The 20679-nt window shown below is 52.2% G+C and overlaps 1 protein-coding gene across 1 annotated transcript in view; it reads right to left on the reverse strand.

Moving 5' to 3' along the window:
• The window catches only part of LOC139232831 (G-protein coupled receptor 83-like), a 38541-nt gene extending 18583 nt beyond the window's left edge, over positions 1-19958 (reverse strand). The window contains exons 1-4 of the mRNA XM_070863324.1: positions 19593-19958; positions 15983-16108; positions 14305-14438; positions 138-739 (exon numbers count right to left, since the gene is read on the reverse strand). Of these exons, the coding sequence (XP_070719425.1) occupies positions 138-739; positions 14305-14438; positions 15983-16108; positions 19593-19958 (1228 nt within the window). The remainder of the gene's footprint in view (positions 1-137; positions 740-14304; positions 14439-15982; positions 16109-19592) is intronic.
• Between the last annotated feature and the right edge of the window lie 721 nt (positions 19959-20679).

Consider the following 20679-nt stretch of genomic DNA (forward strand, 5'->3'; position numbering starts at 1 on the left):
GACTCGAACCCCCGACCTTCTGACTCGGAGATGAGTGCGTTGCCCACCGAGCCACGGCCGACACCTTGTAAGAAAAACCACCCATCAAACCGACCGCTCAACCCCACAGGAAGGTACGAGCGGGGCGAAAGATATACATACGTCTCCATCGTTGGAGCCCAGCCCAGGCAACTCGGAACTCGTATCTGCCGCAGTCGGGCGAGGATTGTAAGAGCTCTGGTCCTCCGGCCAGGCCTTCCCAGTGGCTCTGACGGAGACAATGGGCGCCACCCTGACCTCTGAACCCTTTGTCCTCCTGCACACGCCCAGCAGGGACGTCAGCTCGGCGCGGAACTTGTCGTTCAGCCAGCAGTAGATGAACGGGTTGTAGCAGGTGCTGCTGGTGGCGAGCCAGTGGCAGGTGAAGTAGAGAGCATTGCTGGTGCGGATGAGCTGGCTGGAGACCAGCACCACGTAGCAGTTGAGGGGGAACCAGCAAACGGCAAAGACCACCACCACCAGCATCATCATCTTGATGGTCTTCTTCTTCTTGCGACGCTGGGCGGCGTACTGCTCCAGGGTGACGTCGCCGATGGCCGTGCACAGCCAGAGCTTCTTGGCCACGGCGGCGTAGGCAACGCTGATGACCAACAAGGGCAGGGCGTAAAGCAGGCCGAAGGTGGCCAGGTCCAAGTACTTCCAGAACACGTCGGAGGGCTGTGGGAAGGCAGGGACGCAGAGGCCTCTGATTGTTGTTTCCCTGGAAAAGGGAGAAATACGGTCAATATATCGCCAAGGGTGGGAACAGAGTATAAAAGCAGGGAAGTCCTGCTACAACTGTGCAGGGCGTTGGTGAGGCCACACCTGGAGTAAGGGGCGTGCAGGGGCGGAATAACCACGGGGCTCCTGCCCCAACAACACAGGTCCAACAAATAAATGTAGGAAATAAAATACAAGGCCTCCCAAATAGGCTGAATAGAATCGACAATAAGAGAGAGAAAACAAGACCAAGGAAAATAGATTCACTTATTTATATCGATATACAGAAGTACCGATATACACTAATGTACCTATATACACTAATGTACCTACATACACTAATGTACCTATAGACACGAATGTACAGATATACAGAAGTACCTATATATACTAATGTCCCTATATACACTAATGTCCCTATATACACTAATGTACCAATATACAGGAGTAACTATATACACTAATGTACCTATATACACTAATGTACCGATATACACTAATGTACCTATACACCAATGTACCGATATACAGAAGTCCCTATAAACACTAATGTACAGATATACAGGAGTACCTATATATACTAATGTACCTATATACACTAATGTACCGATATACATTAATGTATCTATATACCAATGTACCGACATACACTAATGTACCAATATACAGAAGTACCTATATACACTAATGTACCGATATACAGAAGTACTTAAATACACTAATGTTCTGATAGACAGAACAGAATATGCACTAGCCTGTTTTAATTCACATGTTATTGAGAGAAATTTGCATACATGTTTAGGAATCTAGTATTGTAATGTTACCGGACCCAGAATATATACCGACTTGATACAGAATAAATGCTTTCATTGTTGAATATACCGGCCTACGTTTTCATACTCAGAATCAGAATCATATACGTCATGTAATGACCATGAACAAACAGAACTATCGGCCCATGTGGACCAGTTTGCCCCAGGCCCATCAGACCCTGAATCCGACCCTGACTGTGTAGAGTTTTGGTCTCCTTATTTAAGGAGGGATGTATTGTGCTCCTAACACAGATGAGGCTGCACCCAGGGAGGTTAAAGTAACAGTGACCTCAGTCTTTAATAAGACACTCCAGAGTGAGGAACAGGCCTTAGGGGCCGACTTATATAGAAACATAGAAACATAGAAAATAGGTGCAGGAGTAGGCCATTCAGCCCTTCGAGCATGCACTGCCATTCAATGAGCTCATGGCTGAACATGCAACTTCAGTACCCCATTCCTGCTTTCTCGCCATACCCCTTGATCCCCCTAGTAGTAAGGACTACATCTAACTCCTTTTTGAATATATTTCGTGAATTGGCCTCAACAACTTTCTGTGGTAGAGAATTCCACAGGTTCACCACTCTCTGGGTGAAGAAGTTTCTCCTCATCTCGGTCCTAAATGGCTTACCCCTTATCCTTAGGCTGTGACCCCTGGTTCTGGACTTCCCCAACATTGGGAACATTCTTCCTGCATCTAACCTGTCTAAACCCATCAGAATTTTAAACGTTTCTATGAGGTACCCTCTCATTGTTCGAACTCCAGTGAATACAAGCCCAGTTGATCCAGTCTTTCTTGATAGGTCAGTCCCGCCATCCCGGGAATCAGTCTGGTGAACCTTCGCTGCACTCCCTCAATAGCAAGAATGTCCTTCCTCAGGTTAGGAGACCAAAACTGTACACAATACTCTAGGTGTGGCCTCACCAAGGCCCTGTACAACTTTAGCAACACCTCCCTGCCCCTGTACTCAAATCCCCTCGCTATGAACGCCAAACATGCCATTTGCTTTCTTAACCGCCTGCTGTACCTGCATGCCAACCTTCAATGACTGATGTACCATGACACCCAGGTCTCGTTGCACCTCCCCTTTTCCTAATCTGTCACCATTCAGATAATAGTCTGTCTCTCTGTTTTTACCACCAAAGTGGATAACCTCACATTTATCCACATTATACTTCATCTGCCATGCATTTGCCCACTCACCTAACCTATCCAAGTCGCTCTGCAGCCTCATAGCATCCTCCTTACAGCTCACACTGCCACCCAACTTAGTGTCATCCGCAAATTTGGAGATACTACATTTAATCCCCTCATCCAAATCATTAATGTACAATGTAAACAGCTGGGGCCCCAGCACAGAACCTTGCGGTACCCCACTAGTCACCGCCTGCCATTCTGAAAAGTACCCATTTACTCCTACTCTTTGCTTCCTGTCTGACAACCAGTTCTCAATCCATGTCAACACACTACCCCCAATCCCATGTGCTTTAACTTTGCACATTAATCTCTTGCGTGGGACCTTGTCGAAAGCCTTCTGAAAGTCCAAATACACCACATCAACTGGTTCTCCCTTGTCCACTCTACTGGAAACATCCTCAAAAAATTCCAGAAGATTTGTCAAGCATGATTTCCCTTTCACAAATCCATGCTGACTTGGACCTATCATGTCACCTCTTTCCAAATGCGCTGCTATGACATCCTTAATAATTGATTCCATCATTTTACCCACTACCGATGTCAGGCTGACCGGTCTATAATTCCCTGTTTTCTCTCTCCCTCCTTTTTTAAAAAGTGGGGTTACATTGGCTACCCTCCACTCCATAGGAACTGATCCAGAGTCAATGGAATGTTGGAAAATGATTGTCAATGCATCCACTATTTCCAAGGCCACCTCCTTAAGTACTCTGGGATGCAGTCCATCAGGCCCTGGGGATTTATCGGCCTTCAATCCCATCAATTTCCCCAACACAATTTCCCGACTAATAAGGATTTCCCTCAGTTCCTCCCCCTTACTATCTCTGAACCCTTTTATATCCGGAAGGTTGTTTGTGTCCTCCTTAGTGAATACCGAACTAAGTACTTGTTCAATTGGTCCGCCATTTCTTTGTTCCCCGTTATGACTTCCCCTGATTCTGACTGCAGGGGACCTACGTTTGTCTTTACTAACCTTTTTCTCGTTACATATCTATAGAAACTTTTGCAATCCGTCTTAATGTTCTCTGCAAGCTTCTTCTCGTACTCCATTTTCCCTGCCCTAATCAAACCCTTTGTCCTCCTCTGCTGAGTTCTAAATTTCTCCCAGTCTCCGGGTTCGCTGCTATTTTTGGCCAATTTGTATGCCACTTCCTTGGCTTTAATACTATCCCTGATTTCCCTTGATAGCCACGGTTGATCCACCTTCCCTTTTTTATTTTTACGCCAGACAGGAATGTACAATTGTTGTAGTTCATCCATGCAGTCTCTAAATGTCTGCCATTGCCCATCCACAGTCAACTCCTTAAGTATCATTCGCCAATCTATCCTAGCCAATTCACGCCTCTACCTTCAAAGTTACCCTTCTTTAAGTTCTGGACCATGGTCTCTGAATTAACTGTTTCATTCTCCATCCTAATGCAGAATTCCACCATATTATGGTCACTCTTCCCCAAGGGGCTTCGCACAATGAGATTGCTAATTAATCCTCTCTCATTACACAACACCCAGTCTAAGATGGCCTCCCCCTAGTTGGTTCCTCGACATTGATCAAGAAAACCATCCCTTATGCACTCCAGAAAATCCTCCTCCACCGTATTGCTTCCAGTTTGGTTAGCCCAATCTATGTGCATATTAAAGTCACCCATTATAACTGCTGCACCCTTATAGCATGCACCCCTAATTTCATGTTTGATGCCCTCCCCAACATCACTACTACTGTTTGGAGGTCTGTACACAACTCCCACTAACATTTTTTGCCCTTTGGTGTTCTGCAGCTCTACCCATATAGATTTCACATCATCCAAGCTAATGTCCTTCCTAACTATTGCATTAATGTCCTCTTTAACCAGCAATGCTACCCCATCTCCTTTTCCTTTTATTCTATCCTTCCTGAATGTTGAATACCCCTGGATGTTGAGTTTCCAGCCCTGATCATCCTGGAGCCACGTCTCCGTAATCCCAATCACATCATATTTGTTAACATCTATTTGCACAGTTAATTCATCCACTTTATTACGGATACTCCTTGCATTAAGACACAAAGCCTTCAGGCTTGTTTTTTTAACATCCTTTGTCCTTTTAGAATTTTGCTGTACAGTGGCCCTTTTTGTTCATTGCCTTGGCTTTCTCTGCCCTCCACTTTTCCTCATCTCCTTTCTGTCTTTTGCTTTTGTCTCCTTTTTGTTTCCCTCTGTCTCCCTGCATTGGTTCCCATCCCCCTGCCATATTAGTTTAACTCCTCCCCAACAGCACTAGCAAACAGTGCTCCCAAGGGATGCTGGGATCCCTTGGGACTTCAGGGGATGAGCTCCCTGGTGGCGGAACATGGGAGTGCATGCTTTACAGGTACACAACAGGATGTACTTGCATTGGAGGCAGTTCAGAGGAGGTTCACTCGGTTGATTCTTGAGATGAAGGGGTTGTCTTATGAGGAAAGGTTGAGCAGGTTGGGCCTGTACTTATTGGAGTTTAGAAGAATGAGAGGTGATCTTATTGAAACATATAAGATTCTGAGGGGGCTGGACAGGGTAGATGCAGAGAAGGTGTTTCCCCTCGTGGGGGAATCTAGAACTAGGGGGCATATTTCAGAATAAGGGGCTGCCCATTTAAAACTGAGATGAGGAGGAATTCCTTCTCTCACAGGGTCGTAAATCTGTGGAATTCTCTGCCTCAGAGAGCTGTGGAGGCTGATGGGAAAAAGAAAAGAATTGGGATTTATATAGCGCCTTTGACGACTACTGGCTGTCTCAAAGTGCTTTACAGCCAATGAAGTACTTTTGGAGCTGGATTTCCTCTCCGCCTCCCGTTTTACGCCCCGGAGCGGTGGCAATGGCGGGGGGTGGGGGTGAGGTGTTCCGGGCGAGCGGTCTGCCTCCAGCGCCCCGCGGCGATCCTCGGGGTCGGGTTTAGCCGCGGCGCGGAGCAGCACCGCCCGGCAGAGCCGCGCCCGGTGTGTGTGCGACGCCCCCTGGTGGCGACACCGGGCGCCAGTTTTGTCTCCCACCCGCCCCGCAGCGACCGCCTGGGAAATCGGGGCGGGCCCACCATCCCGACAGCGGAGAGGTGAGCGACGGACTCCTGAGGTAAGGGCGATCGGTTGTTCTTTTAATCCTTTTGGTGATTTATGGTTGTGGTGGCGTGGGCTGTGTCGTGGGAATGTTATTTTTCTTTCCCAGCCCCAAGCGTCTCTGGGAACGCTCCCGGCCCGATTCTTTAGCTCGGGAGCTTCCTGCGCTAACACCCTGAGAGAGGTGTACAACGCCTCCCTTAGCGCTGCCCAAACTTACCCACTGAGGCGCAAACTGTTCCCGGGCGCTAACTTTACCGCCCTGCCACCATTACCGCCCCGAGACCATCAAAGCTGAAAATCCCGACCTAAGAGTGCAGCCACTGTTGTAATGTGGGGAACACAGATCCCGCAAGCAGCGATGTGACAATGACCCAGATGATCTTATTTTAGTGATGTTGGTTGAGGGATGAATATTGGCCCCAGGAGAACTCCCCTGCTCTTCTTCCAAATAGTGCCCCTGCGATCTTTTACATCCACCTGAGAGAGCAGACGGGGCCTCGGTTTAACGTCTCATCTGAAAGATGGCACCTCCGACAGTGCGGCGCTCCCTCAGTACTGCCCCTCCGATAGTGCGGCGCTCCCTCAGTACTGCCCCTCTGACAGTGCGGCGCTCCCTCAGCACTGCCCCTCCGACAGTGCGGCGCTCCCTCAGTACTGCCCCTCCGACAGTGCGGCGCTCCCTCAGTATCGCCCCTCCGACAGTGCGGCACTCCCTGAGCACTACCCCTCCGACAATGCGGCACTCCCTCAGTTCTGCCTCTCTGACAGCGCAGTACAGCGCTCCCTCAGTACTGTCCCTCCAACAGTGCGGCGTTCCCTCAGTACCGCCCCTCCGACAGTGCGGCGTTCCCTCAGTACCGCCCCTCCGACAGTGCGGCGTTCCCTCAGTACTGCCCCTCTGACAATGCGGCACTCCCTCAGTACCGCCCCTCCGACAGTGCGGCGCTCCCTCAGTACTGCCTCTCTGACAGCGCAGTACGGCGCTCCCTCAGCACTGCCCCTCCGACAATGCGGCACTCCCTCAGTACTGCCCCTCCGACAGTGCGGCGCTCCCGCAGTACTGCCCCTCCGACAATGCGGCGCTCCCTCAGTACTGCCCCTCCGACAGTGCGGCGCTCCCTCAGTACTGCCTCTCTGACAGCGCAGTACGGCGCTCCCTGAGCACTGCCCCTCCGACAGTGCGGGGCTCCCTCAGCACTGCAGTGGGAGTATCAGCCTGGATTTTTTTTACGTGCTCAAGTTGCTGGAGTGGTATACGAACCCACAAACTTCTGACTGCAAGGTGAGAGTGCTGCCCACTGAGGGGTGTTTGTGGTTGTTATGTATGCAATAACTGTTAGACTGAGTACTGTTTAACTCCAAGAGGTATAACCTTGGGCTCTGTTTTATTAAGGCCCAAAGTGACTAATATACAAAATGGCTGGCCTTTTCTGCTTGGGCTGCACACACGTGCGTGCAGCACAATGGCCTCCAACAGTGCCGCCATCTAGTGGCTAGTGGTCCCACTGATCCTGCCCCGTGTCCTAACTCGCACCCAGTCCCGCTCACCCATCACCCCCTGTGCTCGCTGACCCCGTGTCCTAACTTGCACCGAGTCCCGCTCACCCATTACCCTCTGTGTTTGCTGACCCCGTGTCCTAACTCGCACCGAGTCCCGCTCACCCACCACCCCCTCTGCTCACTGCCCCGTGTCCTAACTCGCACCAAGTCCCGCTCACCCATCACCACCTGTGCTCGCTGCACCGTGTCCTATCTCGCACTGAGTCCCGCTCACTCATCACCCCCTGTGCTCACTGCCCCCTGTCCTAACTCGCACCGAGTCCCGCTCACCCATCACCCCCTGTGCTCGCTAACCTACATTGGCTCCTGGTTAAGCAACACCTCGATTTCAAAATTCTCATCCTTGTTTTCAAATCTCTCCATGGCCCTCGCCCCTCCCAATGTCTGTAATCTCCTCCAGCCCCACAACCCCCGAGATGTCTGCGCTCCTCTAATTCTGCCCTCCTGAGCATCCCTGATTATAATCGCTCCACCATCGGTGGCCGTGCCTTCTGTTGCCTGGGCCCCAAGCTCTGGAACTCCCTCCCTAAACCTCTCTACCTCTCTTTCCTCCTTTAAGATGTTCCTTAAAACCGAACTCTTTGACCATGTCCTAATATCTCCTTGCGTAGCTCGATGTCAAATATTGTGTCTGATAACTAGTCCTGTGAAGGGCTTTGAGATGTTTCACTCACCCCCTCTCCCTCACCTCCCCTCCCTCACCCCCTCTCCCTCCCCTTCCTCATCCCCTCTCCATCACCCCCTCCCCCGCACCTCCTCCCCCTCATCCCGTCTCCCTCACTCCCTCTCCCTCATCCCCTCTCCCTCACCCCCCCTTCCCCACACCTCCTCCCCCCTCACCTCCCTTCCCTCAGCCTAATTCCCTCTCGCTCACTCCCTCTCCCTCACCCCCTCTTGCTCACCTTCCTTCCCCACACCTCCTCCCCCTCACCTCCCTTCCCTCAGCCTAATTCCCTCTCGCTCACCCCCTCTCCCTCACCCCCTCTTGCTCACCTTCCTTCCCCACACCTCCTCCCCCCTCACCTCCCTTCCCTCAGCCTAATTCCCTCTCCCTCACCCCTCCTCCCCCACACCTCCTCCCCCCTCACCTCACCTCCCTCACCTCCTCTCCCTCACCTGGTCAACCAAGTTAGGTGCAGCATAAATGTTTAACGTTCGAGTTCCTGCTCCACTAATATCTGGCCCATTATGTTGGGGCATTTGTGCACCAGCATTGTGCGGTCAGATTCAGATGGACGTAGTTTAAACGGTTTGCCGCCAGTTCTAAATACTTGCCGTGAAACACGGCCAGTGTGGGAAGCGATGGGAATGTCCCGAGTCGCTGAGACCTTCCCTGCATCGTAGGTCTGGGGATTCAGCCGTGAAACAAAACACAGGCGGTGAGGGATGGGAGACTTGTCTCCTTGCCGGTAATTTAACCCTTCGAGTATCTCATAAGAAATAGGAGCAGGAGTCAGCCATTCGGCCCCTCGAGCCTGCTCCGCCATTCAATGAGATCACGGCTGATCTTCGACCTCAACTCCACTTTCCCGCCCGATCCCCATAATCCCTCGATTCCCTTACTATCCAAAAATCTGTCGATCTCTGTGTTGAATCTACTCAAAGACTGAGCCTCCACAGCCCTCTGGGGCAGAGAATTCCAAAGATTCACCACCCTCTGAGTGAAGAAATTTCTCCTCATCTCCGTCCTAACTGGCCGACCCCTTATCCTGAGACTGTGTGACCCCTGGCTCTAGACTCCCCAGCCCGGGGGGAAACATCCTCCCTGCATCTACCCTGTCGAGCCCTGTAAGAATTTTGTATGTTTCAATGAGATCACCTCATTCTTCTAAACTCTAGAGAATATAGGCCTAGTCTACTCAATCTCTCCTCATCGGGCAATCCCCCCATCCCAGGAATCAGTCTGGTGAACCTTCGTTGCACTCCCTCTATGGTAAGTATATCCTTCCTTAGGTAAGGAGACCCAAACTGTGCACAGTACTCCAGGTGTGGTCTCAGCAGGACCCTATACAATTTCGGGTGTGCCTGTTGTGCCTGCTGAGGGAGGCGACTGACAGGTGTGCAGAAGACATAAGAACATAAGAACTAGGAGCAGGAGTCGGCCATACGGCCCCTCGAGCCTGCTCCGCCATTTAATGCGATCATGGCTGATCCGATCATGGACTCAGCTCCACTTCCCTGCCCGCGCCCCTTATTCTCTTATCGGTTAAGAATCTGTCGATCTCTGTCTTAAATCTATTCAATGTCCCAGCCTCCACAGCTCTCTGAGGCAGCGAATTCCACAGATTTACAACCCTCTGAGAGAAGAAATTCCTCCTCATCTCAGTTTTAAGTGGGCGGCCCCTTATTCTGAGATCGTGCCCTCTAGTTCTAGTCTTCCCCCCATCAGTGGGAACATCCTCTCTGCATCCACCTTGTCCAGCGCCGCCCCCCCCTCATAATCTTATACGTTTCGATAAGATCGCCTCTCATTCTTCTGCATTCCGGGGAGACGGAGGATACCTCCTTCGTGATTATTGTGCGTCGCTGGGGGAGTTGCCTGCGCTTCACAGGTCAGGAGTTGGTCGGAGAGTAAATTGGAGCCTATCGTTTGGTAATCACCATTCCTGCAATCAACGGCATTGTCCGGCCCACCAAGCCCACTGTGATTGAAGAGGGCGGAATGATCCCATTTCAGCGCCATTTATCACTGAATAATGCACAAACCTATGTTGCACATCTAAAACGCAGTGATTGCTTCGCAAGATTTAACCACCCACTCTCTCCCACCCCTCCAATTACAGCGAGCCGGAAGGATGTTTAACCCTCCGACTGTCACACCTGGTTGGCGGGACCATTCAGCGATTCGGAGAGAGGAGAGAAAGGACGGGAGAAATGCGACAAATGTCACATTTCTGACAACATTCACTTGTCGGGGCTGCTGAAGATTTTCAATTCGTTACACATCACGACCAAGCAAACACAGTAATCGCTATCTTACCATATTAATGTTTCTTTCGGGGGGGTGGGGGGAATTTGTGGGCCAAAATTGTACGGGAGGCAGAAATCAAGGAGCAAGTTATTATTTAAATGGAGAAAGATTGCAAAGTGCCGCAGTACAGCGGGACCTGGGGGTACTTGTGCATGAAACACAAAAGGATAGTCTGCAGATACAGCAAGTGATCAGGAAGGCCAATGGAATCTTGGCCTTTATTGCAAAGGGGATGGAGTATAAAAGCAGGGAGGTCTTGCTACAGCTATATAAGGTATTGGTGAGGCCACACCTGGAGTAATGCGTGCAGTTTTGGTTTCCGTATTTAGGAAAGGATATACTTGCTGTGGAGGCAGTTCAGAGAAGGTTCACTCGGTCGATTCCGGGGATGAGGGGGTTGACTTATGAGGAAAGGTTGAGGAGGTTGGGCCTCTACTCATTGGAATTCAGAAGAATGAGAGGTGATCTTATCGAAACGTATAAGATTATGAGGGGGTTCGACAAGGTGGATGCAGAGAGGATGTTTCCACTGATGGGGGGAGACTAGAACTAGAGGGCACGATCTTAGAATAAGGGGTCACCCATTTAAAACTGAGATGAGGAGGAATTTCTTCTCTCAGAGGGATATAAATCTGTGGAATTCTCTGCCTCAGAGAGCTGTGGAAGCTGGGTCATTGAATAAATTTAAGACAGAGATAGACGGTTTCTTAACCGATAAGGCAGTGAAGGGTTATGGGGAGCGGGCGGGGAAATGGAGCTGAGTCCATGATCAGATCAGCCATGATCGTATTGAATGGCAGAGCAGGCTCGAGGGGCCGAATGGCCCACTCCTGCTCCTATTTGATATGTTTCTTATGTAAGTCCCGCCGCCCCAGCATGGATTTGCCCTTTGCGCCCCCTCAAAAGCGCTGTCTCAGGCGCTCCCCCTCGTTGGGGGGGGGGGGCTCCCCGAGGCGCCCGTGTCACACTGAAGAGTTCGGCGCTACCAGGAAGCTACCAGAAGGGAGGGGGGGGGGGGCGGGGGCCGCTGGGACCTCCACACGGGCCTTTAGTGGCCGCCACTGGGCCACCGGCTTCACGTGCGACCGGTGGGACAGCAGCCCGGCGCCCGAGGCGGAGTTGCAGGCCGCACGACGGCGGCACGGGGCCCGCGCTCGCTCCGGCCCGAGAGCAAAGATGGCGGCCCCGGGCGCCATTTTAAACAATGCCCCGGGAGCAGATGTCCGCCAGCTTGGCGACCCGCGGGGCAATTTCCCCTTCCGGGGCGGTGGGGGGGGGGGGGAGGGGGGGGGAGAGTCGGCACGGGGCGATGAGGGGTCAGCGCGCACGGCGGTTACATCATGGCCCGTTGCGCGCCGGCCCGGGACGCTAACCGTGGAACGCGCCGCTGCCGGGACAGCGTCTCCCCCCCACCACCAAAACCTCCCGGAGGTTTCCCGGAGGACAATAGCACCCCCCTCTCCCCTGGGCAAAAACGGCATTGTGCCCTGTTAGTGCCCCCCCCCCGGAGGTGCCTAACGGGGCACAATAAATGGAGCAATTTCACCCCTCCCCAAGCATTCATCCAACTCCCTTTCAAAAGTCACTATTGAATTGGCTTCCTTCTTCTTCATAAGCGGTCTCCTGTATCGAGGATGACTTGCTTCCACGCCGAAAAGGGGATGAGTTCACGGGTGTTCCAATGACGGACCTAATATTCCAGATCCCGAACTGCATCCTGAAGGGTAGAAGATGCCTGTGGGTGGATTTTTTTAACGTGGGGTGACCGTTGCACACCAGCCACCACACGGGGCTTGACGGAGCTGGGTCTTGGTCCAGTGGCAAGGGTTAACCAGGACGACTGGAGACCTGCTCTGCTGCACGGACCTAGTGCTCGCACATATCACACAGTGTGGGCTGGGCCCGTGTTGCCCCTGAGCCCCAAACTCTCGCCTCTCCTGGGCCCCGATCACGTCTTCTCTGCGATCTCTCGCCGCTCCTTCGCCCCGACCTCATGGCTCATGCTGTACCTGCAGGCAGGCAGGGAGAGGCCGGCAACGAGCTCCCGATCATCTCCTGCCTGGCTTTATAATTTGTCATTTATCTTAAATCTTAGAAAAGATCTTCTTAGCTTTAAGAAAGGATCTCTTTGGGGCGGGGGGGGTTCAAGTTGGCTTCAAGATGACACAACCGAGATTTGGGAGTTGGAACCAAATTCAATCTTCCCTGGAAGGTTCGGTAATGGGATCCTGAACTGCCAGTTCCTCAGTAATCCAGGGTGACCACGATGATTGTGCCATTCAATTGGGCTCGTGATAGGATTCAGAGGTATGCACTTGTCGTGAGGCATTCTTCCCAGTTGACTGCAGATAACCCTAAAAGCCAATGCCCCTGAGCAGCAGGGCAGTAAGTTTATTGGTTCTCTGTAAGAACACAGGAACAGGAGGAGGTCATTCAGCCCCTCAAGTCCATGATCAGATCAGCCATGCTCTTATTGAATGGCGGAGCAGGCTCAAGGGGCCGTATGGCCCACTCCTGCTCCTATTTCTTATGTTCTTATGTTTGTTCTTAAGTCTGTTCCGCCATTCAATGAGATCATAGCTGACCTGCGACCTAGCTCCATATACCCGCCTTTGGCCCGTATCCCTTAATACCTTTGGTTAATAAATCTATCAATCTCAGAATTAAATTAACAATTGATCCAGCACCAATTGCCGTTTGCGGAAGAGAGTTCCAAACCTCTCCCATCCTTTGTGTGTAGAAGTGTTTCCTAATTTCACTCCTGAAAGGTCTGGCTCTAATCTTTAGACTCTGCCCCTAGTCCCAGACTCCCCAACCAGCGGGAACAGGATCTCTCTGTCTACCCTATCTGTTCCCCGTAATATCTTGAAAACTTTGATCAACTGTTTGATCACTGTGAAAAAGTAGCACTCTCGCCTCTGAGTCAGAAGGTTGTGGGTTCAAGCCGCAGTCCAGGGACTTGAGCACATGAACCTAGGCTGACATTCCAGTGCAGTGCTGAGGGAGTGCCGCACTGTCGGAGGGGCAGTACTGAGGGAGCGCCGCACTGTCGGAGGGGCAGTACTGAGGGAGCGCCGCACTGTCGGAGGGGCGGTACTGAGGGAGCGCCGCACTGTCGGAGGGGCAGTACTGAGGGAGCGCCTCACTGTCGGAGGGGCAGTACTGAGGGAGCGCTGCACTGTCGGAGGGGCAGTACTGAGGGAGCGCCGCACTGTCGGAGGGGCAGTACTGACGGAGCGCCGCACTGTCGGAGGGGCAATACTGAGGGAGCGCTGCACTGTCGGAGGGGCAGTACTGAGGGAGCACTGCACTGTCGGAGGGGCAGTACTGAGGGAGCGCCGCACTGTCGGAGAGGCAGTACTGAGGGAGCGCCGCACTGTCGGAGGGGCAGTACTGAGGGAGCACCGCACTGTCGGAGGTGCAATACTGAGGGAGCGCTGCACTGTCAGAGGGGCAGTACTGACGGAGTGCTGCACTGTCAGAGGTGCCATCTTTCAGATGAGACGTTAAACCGAGGCCCCATCTGCTCTCTCAAGTAGACGTAAAAGATCCCACGGCCACTATTTCAAAGAAGAGCTGGGGAGTTCTCCCCGGCGTCCTGGGGCCAATATTTATCCTCAACCAACATCACTAAAACAGATTATCTGGGTCATTATCACATTGCTGTTTGTGGGAGCTTGCTGTGCGCAAATTGGCTGCCACGTTTCCCACATTACAACAGTGACGATATGTCAAAAAGTACTTCATTGGCTGTAAAGTGCTTTGGGACGTCCGGTGGTCGTGAAAAAGGCACTATATAAATGCAAGTCTTACGTTCTTTCAAATCCCCCCTTAACCGTCTCAATTTCAGGGAGTACAGCCCTAGTTTGTGTAATCTCTCCTCGTAACTTAACCCTTGGAGTCCGGGTGTCATTCCGGTGTTCTGTGTTGCTAGGTCGCACAGTTTGAGGTGACACTAACCTGTACACAAAGCGAAATAACTTCTGGTAAATAGCGTGAGGCAAAGAGAAGCAGGAAGCCAGGATCCAGATGCTGGCGATGCAGATGATTCCTCTGGGCACTGACAAGCGAGGTTTCAAAGGGTGCATAATGGCCTACAAAATAAACATCGAGAGGTGAGTGTGATTATCTCATCATCATAGGCAGTCCCTCAGAATCAAAGCAAGACTTGCTTCCACTCCAAAAGTGAGTTCTCAGGTGACTGAACAGTCCGATACAGGAATTACAGTCTCTGTCACAGGTGGGACAGACAGTGGTTGAGGGAAGGGGGTGAGTGGGACTGGTTTGCCGCACGCTCCTTCCGCTGCCTGCGCTTGCTTTCTGCACGCTCTCGGCGACGAGACTCGAGGAGCTCAGCGCCCTCCCGGATGCTCTTCCTCCACTTAGGGCGGACTGGTCTTTGGCCCAGGGGACTCCCAGGTGTCGGTGGGGATGTTGCGTTTTATCAAGGGAGGCTTTGAGGGTGGTCCTTGTAACGTTTCCTCTGCCCACCTGGGGCTCGCTTGCCGTGTAGGAGTTCCGAGTAGAGCGCTTGCTTTGGGAGTCTCGTGTCGGGGCATGCGGGACAATGTGGCCCCGCCCAGCGGAGCTGGTCGAGTGTGGCCAGTGCTTCGATGCTGGGGGGTGTTGGCCCTGGTCGAGTAACATGCGCGGTAACATCCACGGCAAGCCGACGGAGTGACTCAAGTCCAGCTCAATCCGTGGCCCACTGAACGCACTCTGTGTGTTCCACTGCGAGTGTGTGCGTTTGGAGGCAGCGCAGTCCAGATCAAAGCGACTCGCTGTGTAGGAATTGTAGGAAAATTGGGACAGGAGGAGGAGACCGTTCGGCTCCTCGAGCCTGTTCCCGACATTCGATGAGATCGCGGCTGGTCTGCCACCAAATTCCAGCGGCCGGATTTCCGTCGGGCCAGGAGGGGGCGGTAATCGGTAAGCAAATGGGTTCCGGCCGGGCAGGCCAGCTTCCAGTGCCACCCCCCCCCCCCCCCCGCCGGGGAATTTGGTGCAGGTTTTGCGGGGGCAGGGAGCAGTACCGCCTGGGAGCGTCGAGCCCATGTGCAACGTCCCGTGGTATCGACAGCGCGGTGATTTGTGACCCTGTAGCGCCCCCTAGTGGGACCGCCGGGGAAAGCGGGCAGTCCGAGCTGTTCCGGCCACGGCGAGCGAAGGAATGACTGCATGAGGTAAGTGATTTATTTATTTTTTAAATTTGCGACCTCTATGTGGGATGAGCACGGAATTGGGAATGTTTCTTGTGATTTTTTTCCAACCCCCGCCCCGCTCTTAGGGTGCTCCGAGGTCGTCTCTTCAGCTTGGGATTTTCCCTGGGACATTAAGGACATTCGTGAACCCATTGGGGTTTTATAACAAATGGCAGCATTAGTGGTCAATTCTTTTGGTCAACCGGCCCACAAATTGCTGGATTTATGAAAATTAGTTTTTCGACTTGCCACAGTGGGATTGGAACTCAGAACCTCTCATCCAGCACCACGGCTGATAAACTACCCGACCCCACTGCTCGATTTGACTGGCTGTACTAACATGGAGGAAGCGTTTTCACTGGCTGACCTTGGGAAAGAGACGACACCAGACATTCTCAACAAAAAAAGGCACGCGCCATGAAGCTGCCTTAACATACCTGGTACCTGTCGAGGGCAATGGTCATCAGGGTCAGCGTGGAGACATGGAGCGAACAGTATTGGGCGAATCGGCTGATGTGACACATGGTCGTTCCAAAGATCCAGGAGCTGTTCACAAAGCGGACCTAAGGAACGGCATTAAGGTCAGCGTTAAAATTGCATCCCTTCTATGTCAAGCCATGGTCCCTCTATTTCAAGCCATGGTCTCCTTTATCTCAAGCTATAGTCCCTCAATCTCAAGCCATGGTCCCTCGATCTCAAGCCATGGTCCCTCTATCTCAAACCATGGTCTCCTTTATCTCAAACCATGGTCCCTCTATCTCAAACCATGGTCTCCTTTATCTCAAACCATGGTCCCTCTATCTCAAGCCATGGTCTCCTTTATCTCAAGCCATAGTCCCTCTATCTCAAGCCATGGTCCCTCTATCTCAAGCCATAGTCCCTCTATCTCAAGCCATGGTCCCTCTATCTAAAGCCATGGTCCCTCTATCTAAAGCCATGGTCTCCTTTATCTCAAGCCATGGTCTCCTTTATCTCAAGCCATAGTCCCTCTATCTCAAGCCATGGTCCCTCTATCTAAAGCCATGGTTCCTCTATCTCAAGCCATGGTCTCCTTCATCTCAAGCCATAGTCCCTCTATCTCAAGCCATGGTCCCTCTATCTCAAGCCATGGTCCCTCTATCTAAAGCCATGGTCCCTTCATCTCAAGCCATAGTCCCTCTACCTCAAGCCATGGTCTCCTTCATCTCAAGCCATAGTCCCTCTACCTCAAGCCATGTAGGTCAGCGAGCACAGGGGGTGATGGGTGAGCGGGACTCTGTGCGAGTTAGGATACGGGCAGCGAGCACAGGGGGTGATGGGTGAACGGGACTCGGTGTGAGTTAGGACACGGGGTCAGCGAGCAAGGGGGTGATGGGTGAGCGGGACTCGGTGCGAGTTAGGACATGGTGGAGCGAGCACAGAGGGTGATGGGTGAGCGGGACTCGGTGCAAGTTAGGACACGGGGTCAGCAAGCACAGGGGGTGATGGGTGAGCGGGACTCGGTGCGAGTTAGGACACAGGGCAGCGAGCACAGAGGGTGATGGGTGAGCAGGACTCGGTTCGAGTTAGGACACAGGGCAGCGAGCACAGGGGGTGATAGGTGAGCGGGACTCAGTGCGAGTTAGGACACAGGGCAGCGAGCACAGGGGGTGATGGGTGAGCGGGACTCGGTGCGAGTTAGGACACAGGGCAGCGAGCACAGGGGGTGATGGGTGAGCGGGACTCGGTGCGAGTTAGGACACAGGGCAGCGAGCACAAGGGGTGATGGGTGAGCGGGACTCGGTGCGAGTTAGGACACGGGGTCAGCGAGCATAGTGGGTGATGGGTGAGTGGGACTCTGTGCGAGTTAGGACACGGGGCAGCGAGCACAGTGGGTGATGGGTAAGCGGGACTCGGTGCGAGTTAGGACACAGAGTCAGCGATCACAGGGGGTGATGGGTGAGCGGGACGCGGTGCGAGTTAGGACACGGGGCAGCGAGCACAGGAGGCGATGGGTGAGCGGGACTCCGTGCGAGTTAGAACACAGGCAGTCGAGCTTTGGATCAAATCTAGTTTGCGTCGGGTAGAATGTGGGCGGCCAGCCAGGGGTGCATTGGAATAGGCAAGTCTGGAGGTAACACAGGTCCTCCTCAAAAATTTCACACTTTGTAATTCCCCCTTTAAACTTTTCTGCTCCCCATATCACTCTCCCTATTTAAGACACTCCGTTTTAACCAAGGCTTTTGTCAGCCTTCCTAATATTTCCTTCTCTGATTCATTATCAATTGTACATCTGCCTCTATCAAACACTTTGGGATATTTTTCTATGTTAAAAGCACCATCTAAATGCAAGTTGTGGTTGGCAGTGGAAAGGGGTGAGCCAAAGAATTATAATCCATGCCTGGAATCGACTGACTAGGGGAGTAAAAGGTTAATGTCGATCTCTGGGCTCAGCTGGCTGGCTGTACATTACATTAAAATACATCAAGGTGGAGATTTTCTTTTTGACCTTCTCAGGTTAAAGGAGTGTTACTGATGGTCGTTCCAGATCATTTGTAATCTTCAGCACAGGAACAGCACGGGGTTAGATACAGAGTAAAGCTCCCTCTACACTGTCCCATCAAACACTCCCAGGGCAGGTACAGCACGGGGTTAGATACAGAGTAAAGCTCCCTCTACACTGTCCCATCAAACACTCCCAGGGGAGGTACAACACGGGGTTAGATACAGAGTAAAGCTCCCTCTACACTGTCCCATCAAACACTCCCAGGGCAGGTACAGGGGGTTAGATACAGAGTAAAGCTCCCTCTGCACTGTCCCATCAAACACTCCCAGGGCAGGTACAGGGGGTTAGATACAGAGTAAAGCTCCCTCTACACTGTCCCATCAAACACTCCCAGGGGAGGTACAGCACGGGGTTAGATACAGAGCAAAGCTCCCTCTACACTGTCCCATCAAACACTCCCAGGGCAGGTACAGCACGGGGTTGGATACAGAGTCAAGCTCCCTCTACATTGTCCCATCAAACACTCCCAGGGCAGGTACAGCACGGGGTTAGATACAGAGTAAAGCTCCCTCTACACTGTCCCATCAAACACTCCCAGAGCAGGTACAGCACGGGGTTAGATTCAGATTCACATCTCTTCAAGTTTTAATTATAAATCAAACTTCATTCTCACCATAACTGAAAAGGGGAGGGGGATGAAAGCCTGCAACAAATGTAATCTTCAAGCCTCCCCCCTGCCTCGCCCCCCCTCTCCCATTCAACTCTTCCAGTCCCACTCCAAGGGCTTGAGCACATAAATCTCGGTTGAAACTCCAGTTCTGAGGGAGTGCTGCACTGTCGGAGGTGCCGTCTTTCGGTTGAAACATTAAACCAAGATTTCGTCTGCCCTCTTAAGTGGACGTAAAAGATCCCATGGCACTATTTCGAAGAAGAGCGGGGGAGTTCTCGCCGGTGTCCTGAGGCCAATATTTATCCCTCAATCAACATAACAAAAACAAACGGATTATCTGGTCATTATCACAATATCACATTATAAGAACATAAGAAATAGGAGCAGGAGTAGGCCATACGGCTCCTTGAACCTGCTCCGCCATTTAATCCGATCATAGACTCGGGTCCACTTCCCTGCCCGCTCCCCATAACCCCTTATTCCCTTATCAGTTAAGAAACTGTCTATCTCTGTCTTAAATCCATTAAATGTCCCAGCTTCCACAGCTCTCTGAGGCAGCGAATTCCACAGATTTACAACCCTCGAATTTCTCCTCATTTCAGTTTTAAATGGGCGGCCCCTTATTCTAAGATTTTGCCCCCTAGTTCTAGTCTCCCCCATCAGTGGAAACATCCTCTCTGCATCCACCTTGTCAAGCCCCCTCATAATCTTATACGTTTCGATAAGATCGCCTCTCATTCTTCTGAACTCCAATGAGTAGAGGCCCAACCTGCTCACCTTTCCTCAAAAGTCAACCTCCTTATCTTATCGAGATGTGGGTTCACCTACAGTTGTAGCAGGACTTCCCTGCTTTTATACTCCATCCCCCCCCCCCCCCATCACCCAGTGAACGGACGAATGACTTCGGACCTACCAGAGTGAAGGGTGTGTTGAGCAGGGTGATCATCAGGTCGGCGATGGCCAAGTTGGCAATGAAGAGGCTGGTCGCGGTGCTCACCCGTTTGCTCTTCGCCACCACTTGGCACACCAGGAGGTTGCCGAAGAGGGAGATGGCAATGATGATGGCGTAGGCCACCACCAGCAGGGCCTGGACGGTGAGGTTCTGCGCGTCGGTGCCGTGCCTGACCGAGTCGAGCAGGTTCCTGAGCAGGTCGAGCGAGAAGTTGCTGAAGGCGGATCCGTTGTAGTCCCTGTAAGCCGGGAACGGGTCCACCTCGGAGAAGCCAGACGCATTGGACCCGGCCAAGCTGTGGGACAGGAATTTCGCCGAATGCCTCATGTTCCCCCTCCGCCACCCCCCTCCCCAACACCCTGGTCAAGCCAGTAACGTGGACCTCATCAGGAAGAAGGACAGCATCAGCCTCCGCCCCATCAACGCAGGCTCCTCGCCTCAAACCCAACAATTATTAGGCAAGCAACTCTCTTCCTCCTCTCATTGGGATGAACCAATCTTCCTGGAAGCTTATTTCACCTCTGGTCAGTTCCAGGATGAAATGGAAGGTTTGTGGTCAGTTTTGTGGTGAAATGGAAGGCGCGAGGTCAGTTTCAGGGTGAAATGTAAGGTGTGTGGTCAGTTTCAGGGTGAAATTGGTAAGTTTGTGGTCAGTTCCAGTGTGAAATGAAAGGTTTGTGGTCAGTTTCAGGGTGAAATGGAAGGTGTGTGGTCAGTTTCAGGGTGAAATTGGTAAGTTTGTGGTCAGTTCCAGTGTGAAATGAAAGGTTTGTGGTCAGTTTCAGGGTGAAATGGAAGGTGTGTGGTCAGTTTCAGGGTGAAATGGAAGGTGTGTGCTCAGTCCTAGGGTGAAATTCGAAGCTCCGGTCAGTTTGAAGGCGAAGATCTCTCTCGCTCCCTCGCTTTCTTGTCCGGCAGGCAGAAGAGTTCTGCGAAGCTCCGGCTGGTGGAAGTGAAATGAGAGAGAAATGAAGGCTGGGTGGCAGAGTGGGGGGCGGGGGGGAGGGAGAAGAGGAGAGGGGGGAAGGGAAGCTTGTGTTTGCAATGC

Source organism: Pristiophorus japonicus, chromosome 20 (assembly GCF_044704955.1).
Source record: "Pristiophorus japonicus isolate sPriJap1 chromosome 20, sPriJap1.hap1, whole genome shotgun sequence".
NCBI lineage: Eukaryota > Metazoa > Chordata > Chondrichthyes > Pristiophoridae > Pristiophorus > Pristiophorus japonicus.